Source organism: Megachile rotundata, chromosome 2 (assembly GCF_050947335.1).
Source record: "Megachile rotundata isolate GNS110a chromosome 2, iyMegRotu1, whole genome shotgun sequence".
Lineage (NCBI taxonomy): Eukaryota > Metazoa > Arthropoda > Insecta > Hymenoptera > Megachilidae > Megachile > Megachile rotundata.
The window spans coordinates 6,490,596-6,516,916 of record NC_134984.1 but is presented as its reverse complement, the minus strand read 5'-3'; the positions used below and the strand labels follow the sequence as shown (position 1 = coordinate 6,516,916).

Sequence of the window (26,321 nt, the reverse complement as noted above, 5' to 3'; positions counted from 1 at the left end):
TACTCCTATCCTGTGCATATGAGACACATTCCCACAGTATATGATCAAGATCCTGCCAAATAGCACCACAGGCACATGATGCATCTTGAACTAGTCCAATTTTAGACAAAGAAGCACCTAAATTATAGTGATCTGCTCTTGCTCTATTTACCCAAACCACTATTCTTCTTGAAAGGTTTATATTATGAAACCAAGGTTTCCTGAGAGTATTAAAGAAAATATTAAAGTACTTCGACCCACAACACTCACTCCTTTCCAGCCAGTTGACCACCGTGTCCCTTCTAATGCCTTCAAGAATTAGTTGCAGAATATTATTCTGTGGAATAGTCGAAACCTGACAGTTAGACAGTGTAGTAGCTTCTTTAGCCTCCTTATCCGCCAATTCATTACCACTAATACTAGAATGCGACGGGACACACATAACTGTGATTGAATTAGACGACTCATTTCCACTGAAGGTACTAAGCCCTTTCTTTATCCCAATAACGTGACTATTAGTTCCCGGATGAAATCTAGTTTTTGAAAGGGTCTGAATCAAGCTGAGTGAGTCTGTACAAATTAAGTACGATTTCCCTGGATTACCATTTGTCACTTGAACAGCTACCTCCAATGCAGCATATTCTGCTGTAAAGACAGACGCCTCAGAGGGTAAAGAAATTTTCCTCACTAACAAGGAAAGGCACGCAAGTGTCCCCCTCCGATTTTGATGAAACTTCGTAGGTTTGTTAAGCAGGCAAAAATAAGGGACACGTATTTTTTTTTATCGCCTGAGACGCGGGTTTAAGGGGTGAAACGAGCCCTTAAAGTTTCGACCCCTTTTGGCTATCTCGAAAACCATACGAGATACATTAAAACTTCTAATAGAAAAGTTGTATGGTTTCTTGCGTATAATAACAGGATGTTAACCAATTTTGCAAAATACAATTTGTTTATAACAAAACAATTTTTCATAACCTTATTTTACAATTTATTCAAATTTGTATAATGACAAAAAGTGTAGAGAATTTTATTACAAATCCACTGGTATATATATATACGATATTGCCTCCTACAATTCCTCAGATTTTTATCATAAAGGTTCGCGCGCGCGTCCGCTGACGCCCCACACTATTCTAAATCGGATGACGTCGGACAATATTACATTGTCAGTCAACATTATTTATAAGCATAAATGAGAAACAATTACATTTGCGTTATAATTAACATTTATCGTTAAAGTACAGAGGTATTCTATATGTTAATGTTATTAGGTAATGAATAGTTTGAAAAGTTAGGGAACATAATCGTGGCAATAATGGTATTCTTCGAAAAAATGTTTCAAACGCAACGGTTTCCGACATTAAGTATATGTAATAATAGGTACGTCACGGCATATGGATATGGCATTGTGGTTCATTATGTGATGCATAGCAAAATTCTACTGTATTTGGAAAATGAGGTGGTTTTGACGATATGAATCCACTTTTATATCATAAAATGAAATTTTCAAATCGTGGTGAAGAAAACTGATTATGAACAAGTCATTGTAGTTTTAGAATGCTATCTCGTGTGTGGAGATTAATGTCATATTGCAATATAATAACTATGTCCGAAAAGCGACAAACAAAATTTTTCCATACGCGAAATCCGTACACGTATAATAGTTGTAAATATTTTGTAGTTCCAGTTAGAATCATAAATAACATTATTTCTTTATTTATCGGAATAGCTTCGTCAATCCTACGATAACAATGCGCGCTCCAAGAATCTAATAATAGAGCTGTTTTGTTGTTTGTATTTGGAGAATAAACTTCTGTTAACCAGGTTTTAAAATTTTCTTTTGTAAGTTTTCCGGATGTCGATGCCATAACAAAAATATTCATCGCCTTGAACATGGTCTGCTGTAATCGAGGTTCAAATACTCCATGATATAAAGTAGGAACATATCGTCAAGACCTCATTTTCAAAATCCTGTATTTTGCTATGCATCACATAATGAACCACTATGCCACATATGTAGTGACGCAGCAATTATTTCATGTACATGGTATCATCGAAAACCGTTTGAATCATTTCTAATAAAATTAACGTATAGAATACCTGTGTACTTTAACGATAAATGTTAATTATAACGCAAATGTAATTGTTTCTCATTTATGCTTATAAATAATGTTGACTGACAGTGTAATATCGTTCGACTTCATCCGATTTAGTATAGTGTGGAGCGTCAGCGGGCGCGCGCGCGAACCTTTATGATAAAAATCTGAGGAATTGTAGGAGGCAATATCGTATATATATATACCAGTGGATTTGTAATAAAATTATCTACACTTTTTGTCATTATACAAATTTGAATAAATTGTAAAATAAGGTTATGAAAAATTGTTTTGAAATAAACAAATTGTATTTTGCAAAATTGGTTAACATCCTGTTATTATACGCAAGAAACCATACAACTTTTCTATTAGAAGTTTTAATGTATCTCGTATGGTTTTCGAGATAGCCAAAAGGGGTCGAAACTTTAAGGGCTCGTTTCACCCCTTAAACCCGCGTCTCAGGCGATAAAAAAAAATACGTGTCCCTTATTTTTGCCTGCTTAACAAACCTACGAAGTTTCATCAAAATCGGAGGGGGACACGTGCGTGCCTTTCCTTGTAAGTTCAACTGCGGTAAAGGAGACAAAATCAAATCATTTTTCAACAGGTCAGAGTAGCTGGCATCCATCAGCGAGCTGTATCTTGACCAATCTGTTTTAATCGTGGAAATCCTATTAGATTTGGTGACATAAGTGGAGCACTGTATATCAACACTACACTCTATGGGAAAGTGATCTGATCCCATACAGTCATCCAGTTGAGCCGATTGAAGAAGATGCGCTAAATTTATATCTGAAATCACCAGATCCAGATTGCTGGAGGAGCTATGACCATTTCCTGCGTACGATCTTGTATTCATGTTCTGTAGAGAATCTCTCCTGTATGTAGGATTAGTACAGTCGCAATTCCAAGCTGGATGGTGTGTGTTGAAATCCCCAGCCAAAGTAAGAGAACCCAGTCCTCTACAATCATCAATAAACTTGCACCATTCACGCATCCTCAGGTTATCCCCAGGTGGTCTATAACAGGCAGCTATAACTATCTTCTGAGACTTAGCTTTTATAAGGATTGTAAGAGTTTCAGTGCAATCATCGTCAATTTGAAAGCCAAGTTTAGAGAAGTCCAAAGAATAATGAACTAAAATTGCCACACCTCCGCCAGATCTGTCTTCCGATCTGTCCTGACGCAGCGTAATAAAATTTTGAATAGCCAAAGACTGCTCAGATTTAAGCCAGGTTTTCGTAAGAATAATGATATTGTAATCCGGTGCAATATTAACCAATTCATCCAGCTTATGCCTGACACTTCTGCAATTCCACAATAAAATTTTGAGAGAACTATATTTCATACTTTCTGAACCGGTCCCTTGTATTGTTTAATCTGCTGCGTTCCTTTACTTTTCTTAGTGCCCACTGCTTCAAGCAGTTTATCCTTAAACCGGTCAGGTCTACTGCTGATAGATGCATTTTTCGCCTTTAGATTATCTAACAATTTGTTATTCCTCGCAAGAGGGGAATAATTGTTTTCCTTTTCTTGAGAATCATTTGAAGAAGATCCGCTATCCTTCACTCTTTGAACCACTTTATCAGCCTCATCGCTACTACCACTAATGAGACTTTCATCAACTGTAGACGCAACAACAGTCCTTGAAATTGAATTGGATTTAACCAACATAGGTTTGGCCTGTCCACCAATTTGTTTTACATTAAATGCCTGAGCCATCGTAGGTTTGGGAAGATAAGGGAAATTCTTAAGAGTAGGAGATATAGACGCTTTAATACCCAAGTCATCTATTCCAGATTTAACAGAGGTTCGTTCAACCACCTCTTTTGCATCAAAAAAACATTTTCCTTCATATGCCATAACTTCCCTAATTTTTCGATTCTTTTGATATATAGAACATTCTTTAGAGAAGGTCCTATGCTCCTCATCACAATGTAGACATCCATTAGCCTTCAGTTTAGTACACACATGATTATCCATTTCCCTTTCACCACACTTACCACATATCTTATTGCTGCGACAGAATTTTGTCGAATGCCTATACTTGTAACAATTAAAGCAAGTGCGGACCGGCTCAACATATACCTCAACTGGAATATTAAAGAGACCAAAAATCCTAATACAGTCTGGCAACATAGTCCCTTCAAAAGTGATGAGCACCGTCTCACTGGGTACCCACTCCCAAGAATTGATAAAATTACCCCTTATCTTTCTGTTTTGCCTCACGGCCGATTTAATTCTACATGGGGAAGTAGCCTCCTTAACACTTTATCTACCGCTAGCCTATTAATCGGCTTTTTGATTTCCAACGCTTATCGACCGGTAGCCTATTTATCGGCTTTTAATTGCCAACGCTTATCGACCGCTAGCCTATTAATAGGCTTTTCGATTGCCAATGCTTGTCGAAAAATTGCATTACTGTTACCTTGAATTTATTTTAAGAATGTTAGTTTATACGGCCCTTTATTATATAAAATAAATGCAAAATAAAGTATAAATATTAATAAAATTACATTCCTTTGAAACAAAAGGAATAAGCACAACACAATGAATAGCGAAAATTTAGCCGGTACTGGGAGAAAGTGCGCGCGCGACTCAGCCGGTACTTAGTGACTGGCAGCCTCAAAAACGACCGGTCAATAAAGTGTTAAGTAAATTTTCCATTGTTAAATCCAGGGGTACACCCTTAATTATACCAGTAACTTGAATCTTATTCTTAGCAATGAAGGGTATAAACCCTGCCTTCCGTATACCTTCTTCCTTAACAAATTTGTTGGCTAGTTCCCCACTAGGGAACCTCACTTCAAACTTTCCCCAGCCTTTAGGTGCTATTTCATTAGCACCAATGTTTCGTATTGTAACCGGCGAGCGCAGGCGGCCCTGAATTCACCTCAAGACGAAAACAAACCATTTCGTCTCACCGCATCCCTGCTGTCTTTAAATCCAACGGCAATGTTTTTCGTCCGTCGCGTTACCGTTAGCATTGTCGTTAATCCGGTTATTGGCTCCGATCGCACGGTGCGCCGGATTAGCGACAGCTGATTGGTTCGTGACGTCACGGCGCATTTCCGAATTCACGTGATCGTTTAGCTCTCGCCGGTTAGAAGATAACGGAACCCCGAGTACAACACCTCGTGATTACTCGACAGTGATCTTAGTCACTCCCAGTCTCCGTTAATTCAATTTTTCAATTTTGTTTTTTCCGTGCGTGAGTCGTCCAGTTTTCTGTGTGTGCGTGGTAATATTCAGTGTCGTTAAGTGTTAAGATAATAAGAGGGTGTTTAGATGATCGGTCCGAATGTCGCGTTGTGTACGGGGGGGGGGGATCTTGGTGTCTCTCGATCCGAGAACGTACCGAAAGAGATCTTCCGGCGCATCCAGGAGGAAGAGAGACAGAGAACTTCACGGTTGAGATTTTGAATTCAGGGATTGCCCGCTCCTACTTGCCTAAATACGGAACAGTTCGATTTATTCGATTTATTTTAATTAATTGATTAATTGTACAAGGGATTAATTAATTTCGAGGTTTTCATTTTGAATTATCGCAATATGCCTCCCAAGAGGAAGAGTGTCGCTAATACAGACACTGCAAATCAGCCTCCGCGTAAAAGGGGTCGTCCGCGGAAGGTCGTACAATTATTAACCAATGAAAATGATGAGTCTAAAGCGACTAGCAGTTGCGAAAATACCGCAGGAATTTCAGCTCCGATTCTTACTGGAATATCAGGCAACGTTTCGAGCACAAAATTATTTCGGCAGCTTCTGTCGTGGACAATACCCAAGGATGTACATCTCCTAAGCATGTAGCACAACCTGTGCGATTTATTGGAAGTGACACAGCCGCGATTGAAGAAGTTAATGACTTGAAGAGTATGCCTGCGGTGGACTCCAGAAAAATTAACATTATGGAATTTGCCAGCAATCTTAAAAATTGCTTTAAAATTGCTTGCTGTTGCACCTTTTAAATCGTTTAAGCTGACTGGTTACCTATACAGTCCGGATTTGATTGGAAATATCAGTGGCAAGTTGCCATCTGCGTTAAGGATAGGACCCCGTTTTGGCTTACCTCCGAATCGATCGAAGCGACGATATCTATGAACGGAGAATACTAGAAATAAAAAATCTATAAACTAGACAACTCGCGTTGCGTCATCTATCGACTAGATCTACAAATATATCTAAACTCTATTAGCCACCTATTCCTATTCCTATCACCTGCTACGCGGTTTTTCGCGGCTAGCTCGTTCGTTGCCCGCGACCCCGCTTCGCCCGCGAATTCTCGAACGGCCCTTCCTGACCTCACCCGCGACTACGACCGTCGCGGCGCCTCCGCGGATTCGCGGACGAGTAGCACTTCGGCGCCCGATTCGAATCCGTTCAATATCGCTTTGATTTATTTCTTAATTGGGCGCCAGACGCTTTTCAGCGTCGCGATAAGGAACTTTAACGCGAAACGATACTCTACGGTGGAAAGACAGTTCAATCGCGAAGTCAATCCCGGAAAACGCGAAAGACTCGAATCGGCGGCGGAACGGCTCGGTAGCTCAGTATCCGTACGCGATGGTAGAGTGGCGGGATTCTTACAGGGTGAGGAGGCTAGACGCGGATGCGGATTTGAGAGAATATCCCGGGATAATTCGTAAGAGATCTCGACTCAGCAGTATTTGTTAAAAGCAGCGCTGTTTATTTAAACCTAATTAATCTATGCGATTAACAGTATGATCCTGTATACCGACAACCAGTTCGTTCGTTAATGCTTAGCAAATGACCGATGTCCGAGATTCTAGTCCCGCGAACGGGAAATGCCAATTCCTAAGCGCGATACAGTCGTCGATTTAGTGTCGATTTTCGGAATAGTACGCGACGCAATTATCTATAACGCAACTCTAGTAACTAAACGAAACGCGACGCAATTATCCTAACGCAATATAACGCGACGAAACGCAAATATTCTAAACGCACGGAATCTAATGCAATTAAACTAAACGCGGCGCGACTTATTCTTACGCACGAATCGATTCTGTATCGACGACCGTCTAGAGAGAGAAGGCGAGAACTAGCGCGACAAACTACGAAATGTCCGATACGACAAAACATGCACTTTCCGATCTGCTCCCGCGACAGTGAGAATTCGAAATCGAGACGTGAGAGGGCACAATATTGGCAACGGCTTTCGCGAGACTAAAGAAACTAAATTGTGGCTTACGCGGTACCAATCCCCCAGGTCCGATTCAGTGGCCTGCCGAGTGTGGCTTTTAGGAAGATCGAGAAGCGATCTTCCTATTTCACAATACTTCCAGAATTTCCCCAATGACTTAATCTAACTACAAACTAACGCTCAACGCCGACACTCCGGCCACATTTTGCAGAACCGGCCGGTGATTGGCACGCCCGGTGGTCGACAACCCACGGTACGTTACTCTCGATTTCGAATTCTTTACAATCACGTAAGGTGAGGGGCTTACCGAGATGTCCGGGACTGGGCCACTAACGGCAGGCGGCAGCGAAAGATATGACACTCGAAACGCTTAACTGTTACGAAAAAGAAAACTCTTAACGAGGCAAATGCCGAATACAGAATGCTAAACCGCGTATCCTTATGCCGGTATTTGGACACCTCGTGATCACCCCCACCCTAGGCCGAAGTCTCCGTCTCCTCGCGAAGGCATCTTCGGCAGGACTTCCTCCTGCTCCGCGACCTCTCTTCCTCAATCGCAGGTCCGGAGCGGGGAAGCGGCAGGCTAGCGGAACCTTTTTTAGGCGTACGTCGCTTTCTCGCAGGTCTTCCTCCCCTTACTCCGCTGCCTCTCTTGATCTGTTGCCGGATTCGAGCGGGGTAGCGGCAGGATAGCGGTGCGTTCCCTCGGCGTACGTTGTTCCTTCGCTGGTGGTGACGTCGCGTCGTTACCCGGTGATACATACAAAATAAAGCGGCGACAGATTCTGTTCGTACGATATATTACGTGCGCTTTGTTCTCTCTCTAGACGTTTTTTGCCCCTTATGTAATGACTGTCCGGTCCTCCGAGGAAGTTCCTTGTGACGGGAAACCCGGAGGAGGTTCGCTAGGGTGGGGGTGGTCAGGGAAAACGGCCCTCCACGTACCGATGTTCACACCTACGGCCGATTTATTTTACGGGGCGCCAGTGCTAATGCACGCGTCCGCGATAATCGCCCTTCCGGCTGCTCTATCGGGAGCGGGAATCAGAGGGAGTCAGAAAATGAGTAAAAGACCCGCGAGTTAGTATCCAACAGAATGAGGTTTTATTCGGACCCCCAAAGCAGGCCACGCAAGCAAAACTGAAAAAACTAGAGTGGGCCCCACGCGTTACAAGCAACGGCCGAGGAAATGGGATCGACTCGCCAATTGCGCGGGAGGCTTTCGCGGCGCGGGGGCACACGGTACGCGCTAATACAAAAGAAAAAAGGCCGAAGTGATTTCCGCAAGGGAACACGCCCTCTTAGGGGTCGTGGACAACAAGGGGACGTTGGTTCTAAACACCAAATACGGAAGCAAAAAGGGAAAATATGGGCGCAGACCGTTCGCGGCCTCTAGGGTCCTCGTCATTGGGGCCAGGGGTCCTATCGCCCTCGTCCACGCGCAAATGAACAACAACAACAAAAAATATAAGGGGTAGGGAGGTAATTCCTACCTTGGCGCAGTGGTTCGGTACTTTCCACCTCTGGGCGGCGGCGACAAATCCACACACAATGCACACGCACACAATAAAAAAGAAACAGAAAAAAAACGCAGTACTAACAAATCAGAACAAAAGAAAACTTGACGCGCAACGCAAAACTGAACAAAATGCAAAATTTAAATTTAAGGGGGGGGGGGGGGGGGGGGGGGTTTGGCGAACGTGACTCTTGTCGCGGCGGTTCGCTGGCTTCTTCCCTTCTTCATCTTCTTCCCCGGTTCGCGGTGTTCCCCCACCCCGAGGATTTCGGCGTCGTGAATAGGCCATCTCATGGCGACGTTTGGTGGCCAGATCCTGGGGTCCTCTCTAGGTGGCGGTTGGGGGTGGCTCGTCCCCAGGCCTGGCGTTCCTCGGTGGCGGGTCTGCCGGTCGCCCCCGCGAAGGGTGACGGGGTGGCGTCGTGACCGGATAGCCGGCGACTCCTCTTCGGTGGACCCATCCCGCGACTCCGTCGCTCAGGGAGAGGTTCCTCCGCGACCGGGTACGACGACTGCTCCGATGGATGGGGGTAGAAGGGAGGGAAAATGATAAATATAAAATTAAGCAAAAAAAAAAGAAAAAGATACGAAAATAGAAAAGAAAAAAAAGAACTCTCTCTCTCTCTCTCGTTCCTGCCCCAGCGGCGAGGGGTCCGCTTGGGCGGAGGAGTGAGGCCGGCAATTCGGGGGGATCCTCGTAACGAGGCATAACAGAAAAAAGCTAAGCACCTAAATGAAAATATGCCTGGTTACAATGGATATAGAAACGTATAACGACGCACTTCCCTTCTGTTTGTGGACTTCCCGCCTCGTAGGCCTCGGGGAGAGTGATGCGATGCGGATGGGCGACCGCGAGACTTCGCGAATTTTCGAGTAGACTAGAAGTTTTGAATATATTCCATATATTTTTCAGTTATGAAAAATATGAATTTGGAGTGGGATTTGAGGAAACTGAGGGAAGGATACTAAATGTATATTAGCATTCTTCAATGCATTTTGTAAAATCGTTGGAGCCAATTAGCCGTCGCTATTTTGTTTTCCAACGATTTATGAATGGGAACGATGTTCATTATGGATGTGACCACGGAGTGGGGAAGGCGAGGATGCTGAAAGAGAGAATGAAGTTGGCAGTATAATTGGTATGAATTAAGCGTAAAAAAAATGAATGATGCCGTGTCGTTGACGTTTACGTCCGATTCAGTGATGAACCCCTTAACCTACAACTACAGGCATAGCCCGTAGTGCGATGATCGGGTTATACGTAAATATTATGGGCATACCCCATAGTACGATGATCGGGACATACTTCACTTCTACTTTTAATAAATCTTTTCATAGAAAGAGGGCGTCTGGGAGCTACTTCCTCCCAATTTTCCCGTGATCGAGACATGTAAACCTTCTCGAATGTAAATTGTAGGTTAAGGGGTTAATAAATGGAGGCATTTCTTGATTTTAAATGTTTTATTTTAATATATAATAATTATAATTGGAAATATATAATTAAAACTAAATATAACTATCTATTTTGGTTTATTATAAAAAAATTCTTGTTAATTCCTCCGCGACCGCCTCGCCGCCATTCGGAGTGGCCTACTCCTCCTCCACGGCCACCTCGCTGCCACCCGGAGTGGCCGCCTCGCCGCCATCCTGACGGACCCTCTCCTCCGCGGCTGCGATTTCGTCGCTGGGTTTTCAGAAGTCGCTTTATCATTTTTCTAATCTGAAACAGAAAAATAAAAATTTCAAAATTTTTATTATACATTTTGTGTCAACAACTCTACGAATTCGTTCACACACACTTCACACTTCAATGTGTTAGTTATAATAATTTATGGCAAATACATAATTTAACTGAACACATTACTATAGGTTTTATTGTAAAGTTAACTGTAGTGATGATTAGTATAAATATAAATGTAGGTTAATATATGTATAAATGATACGTCTTTACGTCGCGGCGTCTCGTAAAACTCTGCCACGAGCACGCGTGCAGGTTTGGACACGTCCGAGAAACAAACGACGATCGCTTCGACGCAAAATTCCGTTAACACGCAAAAATCGTTATATACTACTTCACGAAATACGTTACTCTAACTGTATAATACAATGTATGTTTACTTACAACTATGTTACACTCCCTACATTACTTACTTTATTTCTGGAAAGCGGATATTCGCTTTCCGCGCTTGTTCCTTCCTCTTCCCTCCGTGTTTCTGTTTCTTTTCTTCTTTCTTTCACCTCTTTTTCTTTTCTTCTTTCTTTCTCCTCCATATTTTTTTCCTTCGATTCTGTTGTCTTCTCTGTTTCCTGTGCTGCAGTTTGAGCTAGTTCCATCTAGATATAAATAATTTTCATAATGTAATGTAACTAAAAATTATTTACTTTTTCAATACCTTCGCGTATGTGTATAACTCCGTCCATGATCAATTTGCAATTGCTGGATCGACGATCTATTCCGCGATTCGCAATTATGCATCCCACCACTGTCCCTCAGTTGCACCACCATCTCTCATTACGGGTAGGAATATTACATCATAGTATGCTCTGCAAAATACGTTCTCCTTCTGTTATTTTCTCCCTCGCTTTTTTCGCGTCTATGTTCATTTCTCTTGACCGTTATACTTGCCTTACCGCACTGACCTATTCCAGTGTCGCGTGCCCAAGCAGGTGGTGGGAGAATCTGTCTCAGGGCGTTGACCCCAGAAGATGGATCAGCTGTTGCACGTCGCTGCTTGGCTCGTGTTCTTTATTTACGAAGTATCTGCAACAGATAAAATAATATAAATACATAATTATTATTGCTCATATTATATCGACTATTGTTTAAAATTTTATTTTGTGGAATCTGCAGCTTATTTTTTACCAAAGACCTGTAATAATTAAAACTAAATCCTACATTTTGTGTGAAAAGCATACATTATCTGCAACGCACGAGAAGGTGGTGGGCTTCTTCCATCATGATGGGATGAAATGAAACAGAAAAGATAAGATAATTATAATTTCAACCCGCGAATAAGTCAACAGGTGCACGGCAACCAAGGGCGTGCGGGCCGGCGTCTGTAACTGCACTTTATAGCGCAATCCGACTCCGGATCGTTGCAACGTCTTCGTTATTTTCTGTAACAGACCTTTTTCGCTTTTTCAAGCGCTCTCTTTCATCCATTATAAATTTGGGTTCTCTAATGAATGTACCCCTGTTATACCGGCTGTCTACATATTCCGGTAGCATGCACTCAGTGTAAAACTGTATCAATTTGGCTTCCATCTGATTCTTCCAGAACACGTCGTCTTTTTCGACGGTAACGCATTTTATTCCTTTCCTTATCCAAATGCAAAATATGCAATATGATCTGCCTGTTACGTGCAGCTGACCTTGCACTTGGTAGTAGTATTGATGGGTTTTATTTAGCGCAGTACCCACATCATTTTCAAATATCCGCCGGATAGATGGAATTGTCTTGATTGCCTCCTCTGGCAACAAATTCTCTGCTGTCTTCGGGCACTTTATTTCCACTATGCCCTCTTTATCGATGATACCATCCGGCGATGCTCCTATGAATGAATGGGATCTGTCAATGAAGATTCCGCATTCTTTAATATCTTTCCCTGTATTTCTTCAATTCTTCACGGGCAATTTCTTCGCACTCTTGCCCGTATTTAATTGCAGGTACATTAATAATCTTTGGATATATTATTCTTTTTACCAAATTACCACAGAGTGTTTCACTTCTTCGACGGCACACACTTGCGAAATTCGATGCCGTTAGAAGTTTCGATTTGTAGGTGTACCATCGCGGATTTTTCGATTGTCCGATTGTTTCTATTTGAATGGCATCCTTCTTTTCTTGCCAATTACGGAGCATCTCCATATGTTTTTCTTGCTGCAATTTATAAATATTTATATCCATATCTGGTTTTGCAGTGTTTTCTCCATAATCAGCATCTTTTTCAGAGTGGAATTGTTTCCGTACGCGTGTCGCGATTTCCGTTTCCTTTCTTTTCTCAACATTTTTTTTCATTTTTTTTCTTTCTTCTTATTTTCATGTATAATAAAACTGTGGGCGGTTTCTTCTTCATCGCTCTATTTAATCGCGACAATGGTTCTTTGGTGTTGTACTGTAACACGGTAGCAGCACATCTTGCCGCGTACGATCCTCTTTGGCCGAAATTTAATCTTTTCCCACCGACGTATTTGGCAAGAACGTTGTTGAAACTCTCTACGGGATTGTTGTTACAATTGTATAATAAACTTTTCGCATGAGATGTTAGTGGCTGAAGTATTTCCCTTATCAGCAGATATACTCACATACTCTTCAACTGCGGGACGATGTTTGTTTCATTCTCTTTGCTCTTTCCATCGCAGAAGTAATTTATTTTATTACATTCTGCATGTTCGCCAAACACGTGGCTTAGCACATTATAAATGTCACAGTATAAATTTCTAATTTTTGTAGAGGTACACTTTCATTGCTTCTATATCATGTGGCTTTCACAATTGTCGTTCACATTCGCCGAATGCTGTTTTCCACAGCTTTCCTCAATATACCTGCTGTTGTTTTTTTTAACGATTTTCTTCATTTTTCTGCAGAAATTCCGTAATAAGTGATTCGTGCATTCAATTTTCTTTACACAAATCTCTGTGTTATACGAATCTGCATCTATAATCTTTTTGTATACGCTGCTATCTCCGTCAGCGATTAGCGTGAGTCCTTACATATGTGTGTGTGTTCTTCCCAGGAACCAGGCGCAGACATCATTGAGAGTTGTTTCCTTTATTCTTCCAGCTATTTTATGAATTTTTTAACCGACTTCGAAAAAGGAGGAGGCTACTCAATTCGAAAAAAAATACCTATATAAGCTTCGTCTATGTTCGGCTGTGCAAAGGTTGACATGTTCAAGAAAATCTTTTAATTTTGCGCTGCCTCCGAAAAGGTTGAAATGTATTTAATATACTACCTAACGGGTAAATAGGTTTCATTCATATCTTTTTTTTTTTTTTTTTTTTATATTTAGGAAGACAGAAATCCAGTAACGGACATCTGGGAAGATAGCCCAGGTAGTGTGAGACTCCCGCTTCCGGCGCCCCTAGAAGAGGGACGGTTTCCACGGCCTACTCACTAAAACTGTCTCCCGCCCCCGCCACGAAGGACGGAGGGTGGCGGCAACCCGCCAAGGCTTCCGTGCCGGGATTCGGCATAGTCCCCTTGGTCTAGGCCATCGCTCGCAGTTGTGGAAGAAATCTATCCCCCCACCCCTCGCGTATGTGTTCCATGTGTGGAGAATGGATGCTCTCAACCAAAGGGTTTTGGCCCTAGGGGCTGCGTCAAGATCTAGAAGGAGGCTCCCGGGCAAAATGCGCTGACCTCCCGCTGACTTTGTAACGCTCCCTCGGCACCGCCGCCCGGTGGGCTCGAACATACGGTAAAACCGCGACCTCCTCCACCATTTCCCACCTAAGTGTCGATCTGTAGTCTATTTTCTACTGCCTATCCCCTGTGTGTTGCCTGTCGCTCATATTTCGTTTCCGTATTTCCGCCCCCGCCCCCGCCCCCCGACCCCTCGATCGTCGATGAATAGGTAGATATCTCCGCGCTTTACAATCTTTCCTTCCCTATGCCTAATTAACGCTATTCGTTTCTACTCTTGCCTCTGTTCCCCCCCCCCCCCCCCCCGCCCCCGCGCTGTTTCTTTCCTGCTCCCCCTATTTATTCATATGCGATTCCCTGTGTGCGTCATCAATACTAATACCGTCGCTGTTAGACCTAATGAAGTAATATAATGAATAAGTATGTAAATAACAGCAGATAGATAAATATGTAATAAGTGACACGTAAAATGTACATATAAAGTATAAATATATAGTATGACATAATATATGTGTAACGTATTCTAATATTCCTCTCATCCCCGCCCCCTGCGCAAATTCGTTGATATTCGCTCGCATTATTGTATTCCGCCCCGCGTCTAATTTCGACTTCCGCTTCTCGCTTAAGACTCCGCTTGTCCTTTTCCCCTTTTCGCTGCCCGCTTTTCCCCTTTTTATTCCTACTTCGCCCCAGTCTTTCTCCACAACGCTACATGAGCCCATTGCTCTCGGTAAAAATTTCTCTCCTTCCTCTCTCTTGTGGATTCCACTCGGTCCCCGTTGTCGCCCCCTAATGGTGCCATGACCAGGCTGACGACTGGGTTCCTTACTGAATCAACAATTGATTGGAAGGGTGCTCGGTTCGATTTGACCTTTCTCCCTCCTCTCCCCCGCTCCGTCGGTCCCCGTTTCGTGTCCCCTAATGGTGCTATGACCAGGCTGACACCGGTTCCCTCCTTTGCAAGTTTGAGTCGTTCAATCGATCGTGTCTTATGTTTTTTTCTCCTTCTTCTCCCCCCCGATTCCATTCGGTCCCCATTGTCGCCCCCTAATGGTGCCATGACCAGGCTGACACCGGTTTCCTCCCTTGCAGGTTTGAGTCGTTTGATCGGTCGTGTCTATATTTGTTTTTCCGCTTCTTCCACTCCTGCTCTTTCTCTTCTCCCTCTCGCTGTCTTCTCGCTTCTTCCCCTCCTCTTGCCGTTTGAAAAGCGCACCATGCCTCCGCCGTCTTGCTTGTTGCTGCATCCTTTCGTTTCACCCTTTAGGGCCGCTCTCCAAGGGCTTGCAGCGTTTCTTCATTCGCCATGCTGGATATTCTCAATGCGGCCCCTTTGCTCCACCATCGTTGTGACTTCGGAGTTTCCAGAGTGCTGGAGCGTTTTCCGCAGTTCTTCCAACACTTTTCCGTCATTTTCCCGCTTTGCACTGTTCTTCTGCACTCGCGCACGTGGTCACATATATTCCCCTGTACCCGCAACACTCCCAGCACTTCACTGCACTCCCACAACACTTTCCTAACACTACACCGAATTAGTTGCTTATCTGTTAATTATTTATTATTTATTAATCTACTAATCACTTCACTATTTATAATAATTTATTCGTTAATTATTAATTAATTAATGTTATTATTATTATTATTATTATTATTATTATTAATCTCATTCACTTCATTTATTTATTAATTAATTAATTACTTCTTTCTTCCTTTCTTCCTTCCTTCCTTCCTTCACTTCGTTCCGTGTCGTCTCGCCTCTTCCTCTTCTCCTCCTCACCGTCTTCTTGCTTCAACCTATTCGCTTACCATTTGGAAAACGCGCCATGTCTCCGCCATCTTGCTTATTGCCGCGTGCCTCCGCTTCACCCATAGGCTTCGTCTCTAAGGGCAGCTCTCCATGCGCCTGCAGCGACCCTTCCCCGGCCATGTTGGATGTTTGCGAACCGGCCTTTACGCTCTACGCTTTCCCTCGCGCGGTGATGCCCACGTGTTCGTACGATATATCGAAGCATGCTTGACCGACGCCATTATTTATTTACTATCAAATTATGAAAATACGAAAATAGCCAAAACTAATCACCGCGTGCATTCAGTATGCCTCATTCGCCCTTTCCCGCACTCTAAATTCCTAATGACATTTACATTATTAATTAATTAATTTAATCTAATTTCTACGACTTTCTCTCGCAACTTCTACATATCGCACGACCACGTATTCACGCAAGTCCTTCTTCGAGGGCAACTTTCACCCTTAAATTGCACTATTTTCACTCGCGATATATAAAAATAATCGTATTTAAGTCGCGCACATATTTATTTTATTCCGCGGTCGGCCCGAACACTCATTTCCTCGCTTTCGATTACTCATGGGTTTGCACCCCATGCTTTCCCTCGCGTCGCGTGGAGGTCGCCATTACCGAAATATCGATTTTTATTTATAGATTTCTTATTTCATCACCAATTTTTACAAAACTTCACCGCTCACTTCCCCCACGGTCTCCCCTCACTTCACAACATTATTTATCACTCTTTAACCACTTTTTCCCACCAAAATTGAACTTTATCGCGGAGCGATGGTTCCGGATAACTGCATGTTTTCCTTATGCATAATTGACGGAAAGCTTTAGTTTTCGAGATATTAGCGAAAAATTGTTGTTAACTTTTGAAATCAACTTCGAACGATTTTAATGTCCTACGAATATGTTGTTAGGGGCGTGGTTCTGGACAACTTTTTTCTCTTGCATAATTGACGGAAAGCTTTTGTTATACAGGGTGTCCCGCAATTAGTGTAGGACCCGAAAAGGGGTGGTAGGTGGGGCGATTCTGAACAACTTTTTCCTTTGCCAAAATATTGGTTGAGGCTCCATTTTCGAGTTATTAGCAAAAAACACTGACCAATGAGAGCGCGCATAGACCGGGCGCGCGAAAGCGTGAGCGACAGCTTCGAATATGACGGCCGATCGTCGTCGTGAACAAACGTATCGATACCGTCGGTATAACGTCGGTATAACGTCGGTATATCATCGGTATAACGTCGGTATATCATCGGTATAACAGGAAGCTATTAGGTGAAAGTTAAATTGAATAATGAATTAAGAAGTTTAGAATAATATTAAGTTCTTCGTAATTCTCGAATGGGAGATAAACCAATTAAGGTAAAGGTACCAGTAATTGACCAGTTAAGAGAAATTTTCTACGGAAACAATGGTAACCCTTTACTTTATCAATAAATGGCGAGAATCAATGCATGGAGACGTTCGTTAAACCCTTCAGATTATGTACCAAGACCACTTTTTAAAAAAAGTTAAGTTATACAAGTTTGGTAAATATTTTTGAGAATTCGGAAAATGATCCAGTAGTTGACCACTCTTGAAAAGGAAAAAACTAGTAATTGACCACCTCTTTTCGTTAGTAGTTGACCACTTATATTCGAAGCAAGGTTAAAAGACTAATGCTGGAAATCAGTTTATTACCGTTTAATTTTAACAATAAGCAGTACAAATCATATTTAAACAATAAAACGACGAAATTAACCAAATTAATTGAATAAAACATTCAACGCAGGAACAGAATAAACATTACGAGTTCTGCTTGCTTTGGTGGGCTCATTAATATGAGAAACTACAGCATTCCATTTGTAGTCCAACACGTCGGGCTTCTCTGGCCACTTCCATAATCAACTAGTAAAATAGTAAAATAGCAAAATAATAAAATGACAAAAGAGAAAAAGAGGAAAGATGGAAAACAAGAAAATAGGAAAAGAGCAAAGATGCAAAATAATAAAATAGTAAAATATGAAAATCGCAAAACACTATAGCAGTATGATAGTAAAGTAGTAAAATAGTAAAATAGTAAAATAGTGAAATAGTGAAGTAGCCACTATTCACTTCCATGCCTGTCAACTTCTGAAAGTTGTACATTAACAATACCCAAAAGTTAACCATTAAAAAACTATTGTTTTTTTAAGTTAGAACGACAAAAACAATGTATTTATTAAATTGATAAAACATTGTAAGCGCTTACACAGTAACTGATTTATTCACAAAATGTTCGCAACATATAAATTTTTTATCTGGACTATAGAGCTATTCTTAACAGAATCGTTAAGGAAATAGAAATATATCGGCACATTACTTACCTTATTGCACTCGGATATTCGCTGCTAATAGACACACTTTACTTCACGCGCAATTGTTCCAAAATTTAAACAACAAATGTCGTGGCATCTAAAAGTCACTATCATCTGAAGTGCGCAACTTATACAAACCTTATTTCATCATTTTTTAAACAAAATGGTCAACTACTGGTACTTTTACCTTAGTTGTTGTTTACCCAGACCAAGTATCTTGTATTTATTTTAAGCCTTCAAAAAGGAAAAAGAATAAATTCACGAAAATTCATTCTGTCGATTATTCTAATGAAGCAAATGAATAAATTCACGTTTCAAAACGAATGAGTACCTTCCCTACGAAATGGGATAAAATTGGAATAAAATATCTAATGCAGTACCTCATTGAAGTGAAATAAATCAATTGCTGCGTACGTATAATTTTAAAAATATGGAAACAACTTAAATAAAACTTACCCATTGATTCATGAAAAAACTAGCTTCGATAAAAAATATTTATGTCACCGGGTAGATCCACCGATCAGAGCATCAACAGCTGATATCCTGGCAGGGTCAATGAATTCTCAATTTATTTCACTGTCTCTTTCTAATAATTGCACAACATATGCACGACCGGTAAACGGACCGAATGAAAACGCGTGCACGATTATTCATAGATATGTATGTTTAACGATACGCTATATTCTCATTATAAGGTATCCGAATTGAGGAATCGATATTATATTGTATTTTATTAGAAGACATTGTTAGACTGGCCACGCATCGCGGTTTCGTTCTCGATCGCGAGGCATACGTTGCGAACGGTTGCCATGCAACGATGATCTGTTGAACGACTGCGGCGTCGATCGACAGTCATCGTTTGTTGTCGAAAGATACGTATTGAAATAAAATGTATCGTTGTTTTTAATAAAAAATTCTGTTTTCTTGCTTTCAAGATAATATAGTTTAAATTATTTATGAATATTTGTTTATGTGTTTTCATTCGTCGTATTTATGTGTTGAACTCACAGTAAAAATTAGTGAAAATTAGTGAAAAATGACAGAAAAAAGTGATAATGAAAACTAATAATGAAGGGTGACAGTGATAGGTGACAGTGAAGTTTCTTGAGAGTTTTTTCAGAGTTTCTATTATTTATGAGAACAGTAGGGATCGGTGGATTGGCCCAGTGACAGAGATGCATTTTCATCGTGATTATTTGCGGTTCAATGGGTAAGTTACATTTAAATTTATTAATTATTCAATTCAAATTTTTATTTGTTGAATAGAAAAGTTATTTAATTTTTAAATAAATGAGAATTTGTTCTTTTTCATCATCACAATATCGAACGAAAATAATTTTCCATATTTTATCCGTTATTTCTTTGCCATAACGAATAAACGTATCGAATAAATTCGATTTACTTTGATTACGTGAGTAGAGACTAATTTTGTTATTTTTTATTCATGAATAAATGATAATTCAACAATAATCCAGATTTTTTTATTCATTATTTAATGTAACTTTCATCTAACAACTTTCTATTATACCGACGTTATACCGACGTTAAACCGACAGTATCGATACATTTGTTCACGACGACGATCGGCCGTCATATTCGAAGCTTTTGCTCACGCTTTCGCGCACCCGGTCTATGCGCGCTCTCATTGGTCAGTGTTTTTTGCTAATAACTCGAAAATGGAGCCTCAACCAATATTTTGGCAAAGGTTGTTCAGAATCGCCCCACCTACCACCCCTTTTCGGGTCCTACACTAATTGCGGGACACCCTGTATAACGTATTATTTATTTATATTTATTTATTTATTTAACTATTTATTTATATATATATTTAAGTAGTTATTTAAAAATAGATTATAATTGTAAGTAAATGTTCACCAGGGCTTTCTCGCAGAATAAAAGGAAAATAAGATAATAACTCATAGTCTTCTTTATTATTTAATTAACGTGACGCACACAACTTGTGGAAGAGTGGGAGATGAACGGGTGGAATGTGTGAATGTGGTTAGTATGTAATTCTTAGACGTATCAGTTAGGAGGGCGGATATATTTGTGTGTGGTACTTAATTTGTATGTAGAATTTTATTGTTTTTATTTATTTATTTATTTATTTAGGGATGATTTTAAAGACATGGACCCAACCTAACTCTCCCTGGAAGGTGGGGCCACCTGCAGTCCCACAGGTGAGTGTATCCTTCCGGGGGGCAACTGCCGTAGCCCGTCCCAAGCCGGGTTGAGAAAACTACCTAACCGTACCCAACCTTAAATTCCCCAACCGGCCACCCTACGCCGGGGGTGGAAGAGATACCGAAAGGTTCCACCCCCCGGGCTGAGGAACCCCATCTCGGCGGTGGTTTTGGCCCCCCCCCCCCCCCCCCAAAAAAAAAGATAGCATGGAGCTGCGCACGGGACTTGTATATTCGATTGAGGCGAAGAATCTGGAGATCCCAACGATGGTAAAGTTCTTAGGATGAGAAGGACTATTGGCAGTGGCTAGACGCGTACGCTCAGCTGTAAATCGTTGGAGAGGCCAACCACGGATCGCAGTATCGGTTAACAGTATAGAGTCGGCCGAAAATTACTGATTTCACCGAATACAAATGGAGTGCTTTCCAGAAGAAGTATTGGCTCTGCGAAACAAAGGAAACATAAAAAAGGGAAGTAGGATTGCAAATTTGAACCCTTTTCTCGATTCCATCGGAATCCTACGAGCCAAAGGACGCGTAACCAAGTTACTTGGTACGGAGTTCAACAATGAACCAATAATACTCCATGGCAAACATCCGGCGACGCGATTACTCATTGCTAAATATCACCGAAAACACTATCATGCTAACAGTGACACCGTGGTAAATGAGATCAGGTAAAGATTTTATATCCTAGGGATTAGAAGCGTACTGCGTTCGTTAATAATCGGCCGGTGCATTATATGCAAGTTCCGAAGAGCAAAACCACAGGCTCTGTTGATGTCCACTTTGCCATTCGGTCACCAAGCCTATAGACAGAGGCCACTTACCCCTTGTGGAGTGGATTACTTCGGGCCGATGATGGTAAAGATTGGACGACGTCGTGAAAAACGATGGGGAGTGCTGTTCACATGCCTATCGGTTCGAGCGGTTCGTCTGGAGTTCACTAGCACCTTGACAGCAAATTCTGCTATCATGGCGCTGCAAAAATTGGCCGCCTGAAGAGGCTCACTCTATGTTGTATATAGCGATAACGGGACCAATTTTCCGCGAAAAACAAGACCGGTACGCCGTAGCGAACGGAATGCAGTGGGTTTTCAATCCTCCGGATGTTCCTCACATGGGAGGAGTATAGGAAAGGTTAATCAGGTCGCTTAAGACGGCTTTAAGTGCAATACTAAAGGACCAAACACCGTCGGAGGAAGTGTTGACCACGCTACTAACCGAAAGAGAGCATTCGATAAACTTGCGTCCACTGACGCACTTCTCTGTAAACCCGAGCGACGACGAAGCCCTGACTCCAAACCACTTCTTAATAGGGACATCCTCTGGTGAAATTAGGCTCCCAAAGTACGAGGCCCACACGATCTGTTTGAGAAAGCAGTGGCGGATAGCTCAGGCACTGGCCGACGGGTTTTGGAAGAGGTGGTTGAGGGAGCACGCCCACCCTAATACCAACCACCAAATGAAGTGAAAAGAGTGCCTCACTGAATGTAGGCGACTTGGTTCTCATCGTGGATTTCCAGGCTCCAAGGAATTCCTGGTTGCGCGGAACGGTCACCCAAGTCTTCCCGGGATCGGAGAACCAAGTCAGGGTGGTGAAAGTCAAGACGACAACGGGAGAACTCACGCGGCCAGCGCATAAAATAGTTAAATTGTATTCGCCCTCTTCCAGTGTACAAAATTGACATTTCATTTTGTACGGGGAGGAGGATGTTGAGCGTAGAAAAATAAATATCCGAATTTAGTTTAATCGTTGGCATTATTTTCGTAGTTTTGTGTTATTTTAATTATTTGTTATAATAAAAAAAGCGATTTCAGTTTATTATGCATTTATGCACATCTTTGTATACTGTTAAGTTCAAAAAGACATGTAAAGGAGCAAATGAAAAACCTGAGAGAAAGGTAGAATGTTGGAAAATTCGTTTTTAATTGGCAACCTGGATCGGTGATTTCTTTGCATGCACAGGAGCGCTTATGCGAACCTGGGGCCGTTCAAGCCGTAGCTAGGGGGGACGTTTGCAACGGTCCCCTGAGACCTCCATCGACCCCGACTATGGATTTGTATAACATTTTAATTGTATTTTGTGACAAACTATACCGATCTATTTTAATAGCTTCTTTTAATTGTTTAATATTATCATGCTGTTTTCCATTCTTATATACAGCACGCGCTAGTTCTCCCCAATAATTTTCAATAATATTCAGATCCAGGGAGCTTGCGGGCAACAGTAAAACCGATACGTTTTCTCTTTGAAAAAATTGTTCTTCGACTTTAATTCGCAGAATTGCAGCATTGCCATGTTAAAAAATAAATTTATCACTGGTAATTCGTAGTGCGTGTTCAATACTTTGTTTTGAGAGTAAATTTATATATTTTTGATAATTCATTTTTCCTTGAAGAAACTGCACATTTGTTTTGCCTTTGTATCCATTCCGTTTAAATTCCAGCTCAAATCATTACTCCACCCCCACCCTTTTGCCTTTGCTTTTTTACTAATCTTTCTTTTTTTAAATCATGGTAGTAAAATGAAAATGTCAGTAAAAAAAAATTCGTTTCCATTTCTTCGAAGACAAATGGGTGGGGGTGGAGTAATGATCGGGATAGTTTGCCACAAAATACAATTAAAATGTTATACAAATCCTTACCAAAGCGGGTACTCGAAGGAATAGAAAATAAAGGCGGATTATTATTATTATCAAACCATTATTAACTTTGTATTAATTGCAATGTAACTTTCTTTCTTATGAAAATATGTATATAAATTCTGTGAATGTGCTATCATTTCGCCGGCACTATTTGTATATTTCTTCTGCTTGCTCAAAAACCTAGCAAGGTCAACCATATTTACTAAGAAGTTCCTTCTCTCTGCCATGTAACAATTAGAATGGTATGTATTACATTAAAAAATTCTAAGTAGTTTTCAAGATATTAAAGATAGCACACATGTGCTATCTTTTTGTCCAGGGGTGTATAGGCCGGAGTGGGGGAAGAGCCACGTGATAGCGCGGGGCTCGGGCCACTACGGCTTATCAATTGCAAGGATTCTTTCGACGACCGTCCTTTCGATTAGTCATTTTCGTTGAGCTCCTCGTTAGAAATTGTCGTTTAGAATTAATTTGTTATAAATTTCTTGAATATTATTAAGCTATACCTTTTGAGTTGATTTAAATATTACATTGAAATTTGATTTGTAATTTCGTTCTGTATTTATTATAAATAATTCAATTTTGTTTCGCAATAAATATTAATTAATCCCTTACCTTTGTGTTTTGTGTTTTTGTTATTTACACCCTTAACAATGTGCTTATGGAATTCTAGAGAACTAGTCAGTTGTGAGGGACAAGAGGTGTTTTACCATTTGTACTTGAAAACTTTGATACGTTTCCAAAAGAGACCAACATCTGAGTTCAACCCACTAGCCATTCTCTGGAAACTCTCTCTCTACTTCCTGCGGAGAGTTCTCTTAGTTACCGCACATTACCTGCTGTAACAGTTCCAGTACTGAAAGGAGCCAGTGTGGCGCCACTTAAGCAAACATGCCTTTCTTCGACGAGTCTCTCTACTACAATCCTGGTCCCACCATGGGACGGAATTCTTGTGATTTAAAAATAAAGTTACCATTTGAAGATGGAGTCGCGTGTTCAGCTGCGTTCTTCATCATTTCAGAGAAATGAAAGTATTGGTCCAGGGTGGATTAGTCAAGGAACTCTTTAGTAGTGAAAATTGTTGAAAAAGAATCCAGATGATTATAATAAGCCTGCCAATCAGTTCATTTAGAAGTAATTCTGCTCTTTTGCTGTTTATACAAAAAACGGGTAGCCTGGATACAAATGTACAACGAAAAGTGATCTGAACCCCAGGGGTCATTAAATTGTAAAGTAAGAATTTTGTGCGAAAAGCTGCAAGGTGATATGACTATATCTATGTTGCTCCCTTGTTGATCAAAACGACCAAGGTATGACAAGGTGTCAGTGTTACTGACCATGCAGTCAGCCTTTTCCATGGCCTGAAGAAATATTTCACCTGCACGAGAGGTGCTCCTACAATTCCAAGCCTCATGGCGACAGTTAAAATTTCCAACCAAAATAAATGGGCCATGTAAATGTGTAAGCCTCTACTGAGGCGACTCGACGAAATTAACGGGCTAGGGTGAGGTTGAATAACCAACACGTGCTGTTGCAGTGAAATACTGTGTGACGTGGTATTTTATACCCGTCATAAGGAGCCTCCTCGGGAGACCGGACGGGTCATAGGTCGCAGTCAAATACCGTCTAGAGAGAGAACGAAGCGCGTATAATATCGTAAGAACAAATTCTTATGCCACGTGGCGTACACAAATTGTTACCGCGAATCGTCCTCGAAGACCGAGGATATAGTACCGTCAACCAGCGATGCGTGGGAAAAACGATTAAAACAATTAAAGTTAATTCAAGACTGGGTCGTGAAAAACCTCGATAAAGCGGTAGTTAACCAGGCGTCGCGTTACAACTTAAGACGTAGAGACGAACAATACCGCGTAGGTGATCTAGTATTGCGCCGTAATCACGCGTAATCGTCAGCAGAAAAAAATATCGCCGCGAAATTAATGCCAAAGTTCCTAGGCTCGTACCGTATCGTTCGTAAGATTTCACCAATAGTTTATGAAATACAGGGGGCGACGGATCGCCAACCAGTTAAAGCACACGTACAAGATTTAAAGAAATATAAAATGTAACTTACTCCCGTTTCTGCAGTACCGTACCGACAACCCTTAGTACCGAGGCGAAAGCCAAGAGGATAAGGGATACCGAGGAGATAAGTACCGCAAAAAAAAAATGAAGAGGGATTCTGCGACGAACCCCTGGGACCACCTCCGACCGCACATGCGGGCGTACCAAAGGTTCATCCGAGAGAACCCCGCGGCATGGGCGGCCCTTCGACAAGCCGCCGAAGACGCCCGGGAGTTTTTTTATACTACCCGCGGAGCAACAGTGCGGGAAATTCCGCCACATGCCGAGGCGGGAACGCAAACCATCCCGCCACGCACAGTATCGACAGGAGTGCAGGTCGGAGGTGGCCGCCCAGTTTTTCCGGGGCGAACGTTCCGGAGTCAGGCGACTCAGACAAGCCCCATGATGGAACCGACGACCCGATCCACGCAGACGCCGTCAGGACCCCCTACGGTCGACCGGGCAGTGCAAACGGGGGAGGTGGAGAAGATTATAACACCCCGAGTACCCGCCCGCAGCACAGCGGTACCACAAGAGCGTCCCAGCACTACCGCGAGCGGCTCATCGCTGTTTCCGCTCAAACAAGAAACAGCGGAGTGCTGGAACTGCGGAAAGACCGGGCACCGATACTCCAGGTGCCCGAAGCCGCAGCAGATACCGTACTGCTACCGGTGCGGCCGTAAGGGGGTATCGCTGCGAACGTGCCCCAGATGTTCGGAGGAATGGGGCCAAGAAGAGAGAACCAAGGAAGCGTCGGCCACCATGTTCCGACGCGAGTCCCGGAGGAGCCCGCCTCGCCCACCATCCCGGCGTGAAGAGACAGTAGGGGCGCCAAGCACGTCGTCCCGGCGCGAGATACCGCGGAGGCCGCCAGCCCCAAAATTACGGGGCGAGATGCCGAACGAGGCCCCAAAACCGACGCGGCGCGAACCCTCGCCGGAGATCATCCATCCCGATTACCGGCGCGAACAATTCGGCCAACCGCCGGGCGCCGCATTCCGGTGCGGGAAATAACAAGAAGTATCGGCGCAAAACAATTCCGCGGCGGGAGAACCGCCGGAAAATTCCGTGGCGGGCAAGCAGAATAAAGTAGTTTTTTTATTTTTTTATAACTGGAGTCTACAGCGACATTATTCGGTACAACGGTACTGCTGGCACCTTACCCTTCTCGTATTCCT

The 26,321-nt window shown here is 42.2% G+C and overlaps 1 protein-coding gene and 1 long non-coding RNA gene across 8 annotated transcripts in view; both read right to left on the bottom strand.

The window, feature by feature from the left end:
* Positions 1–10,101: 10,101 nt before the first annotated feature.
* LOC105663113 (uncharacterized) overlaps positions 10,102–26,321 on the bottom strand; it is an 84,394-nt gene continuing 68,174 nt past the window's right edge. For 4 of the 7 annotated variants that reach the window (XM_076539962.1, XM_076539951.1, XM_076539970.1 and 1 more), the window contains 4 exons: positions 11,379–11,513; positions 11,146–11,296; positions 10,904–11,086; positions 10,102–10,472 (listed from right to left, as the gene is read on the bottom strand). In XM_076539962.1, the coding sequence (XP_076396077.1) occupies positions 10,269–10,472; positions 10,904–11,086 (387 nt within the window). In that variant the 5' untranslated portion in view covers positions 11,146–11,296; positions 11,379–11,513 and the 3' untranslated portion in view covers positions 10,102–10,268. Of the gene's footprint in view, positions 10,473–10,903; positions 11,087–11,145; positions 11,297–11,378; positions 14,287–26,321 lie in introns of those variants that run through there. The other 3 variants (XM_076539949.1, XR_013040551.1, XR_013040552.1) reach the window with 3 other exon arrangements.
* LOC143265816 (uncharacterized) lies at positions 17,580–19,773 on the bottom strand. Its single transcript, XR_013040553.1, has 2 exons — positions 18,257–19,773; positions 17,580–17,798 (listed from the first exon to the last, which is right to left on the bottom strand). It is a non-coding gene; the product is annotated as an uncharacterized LOC143265816 (long non-coding RNA).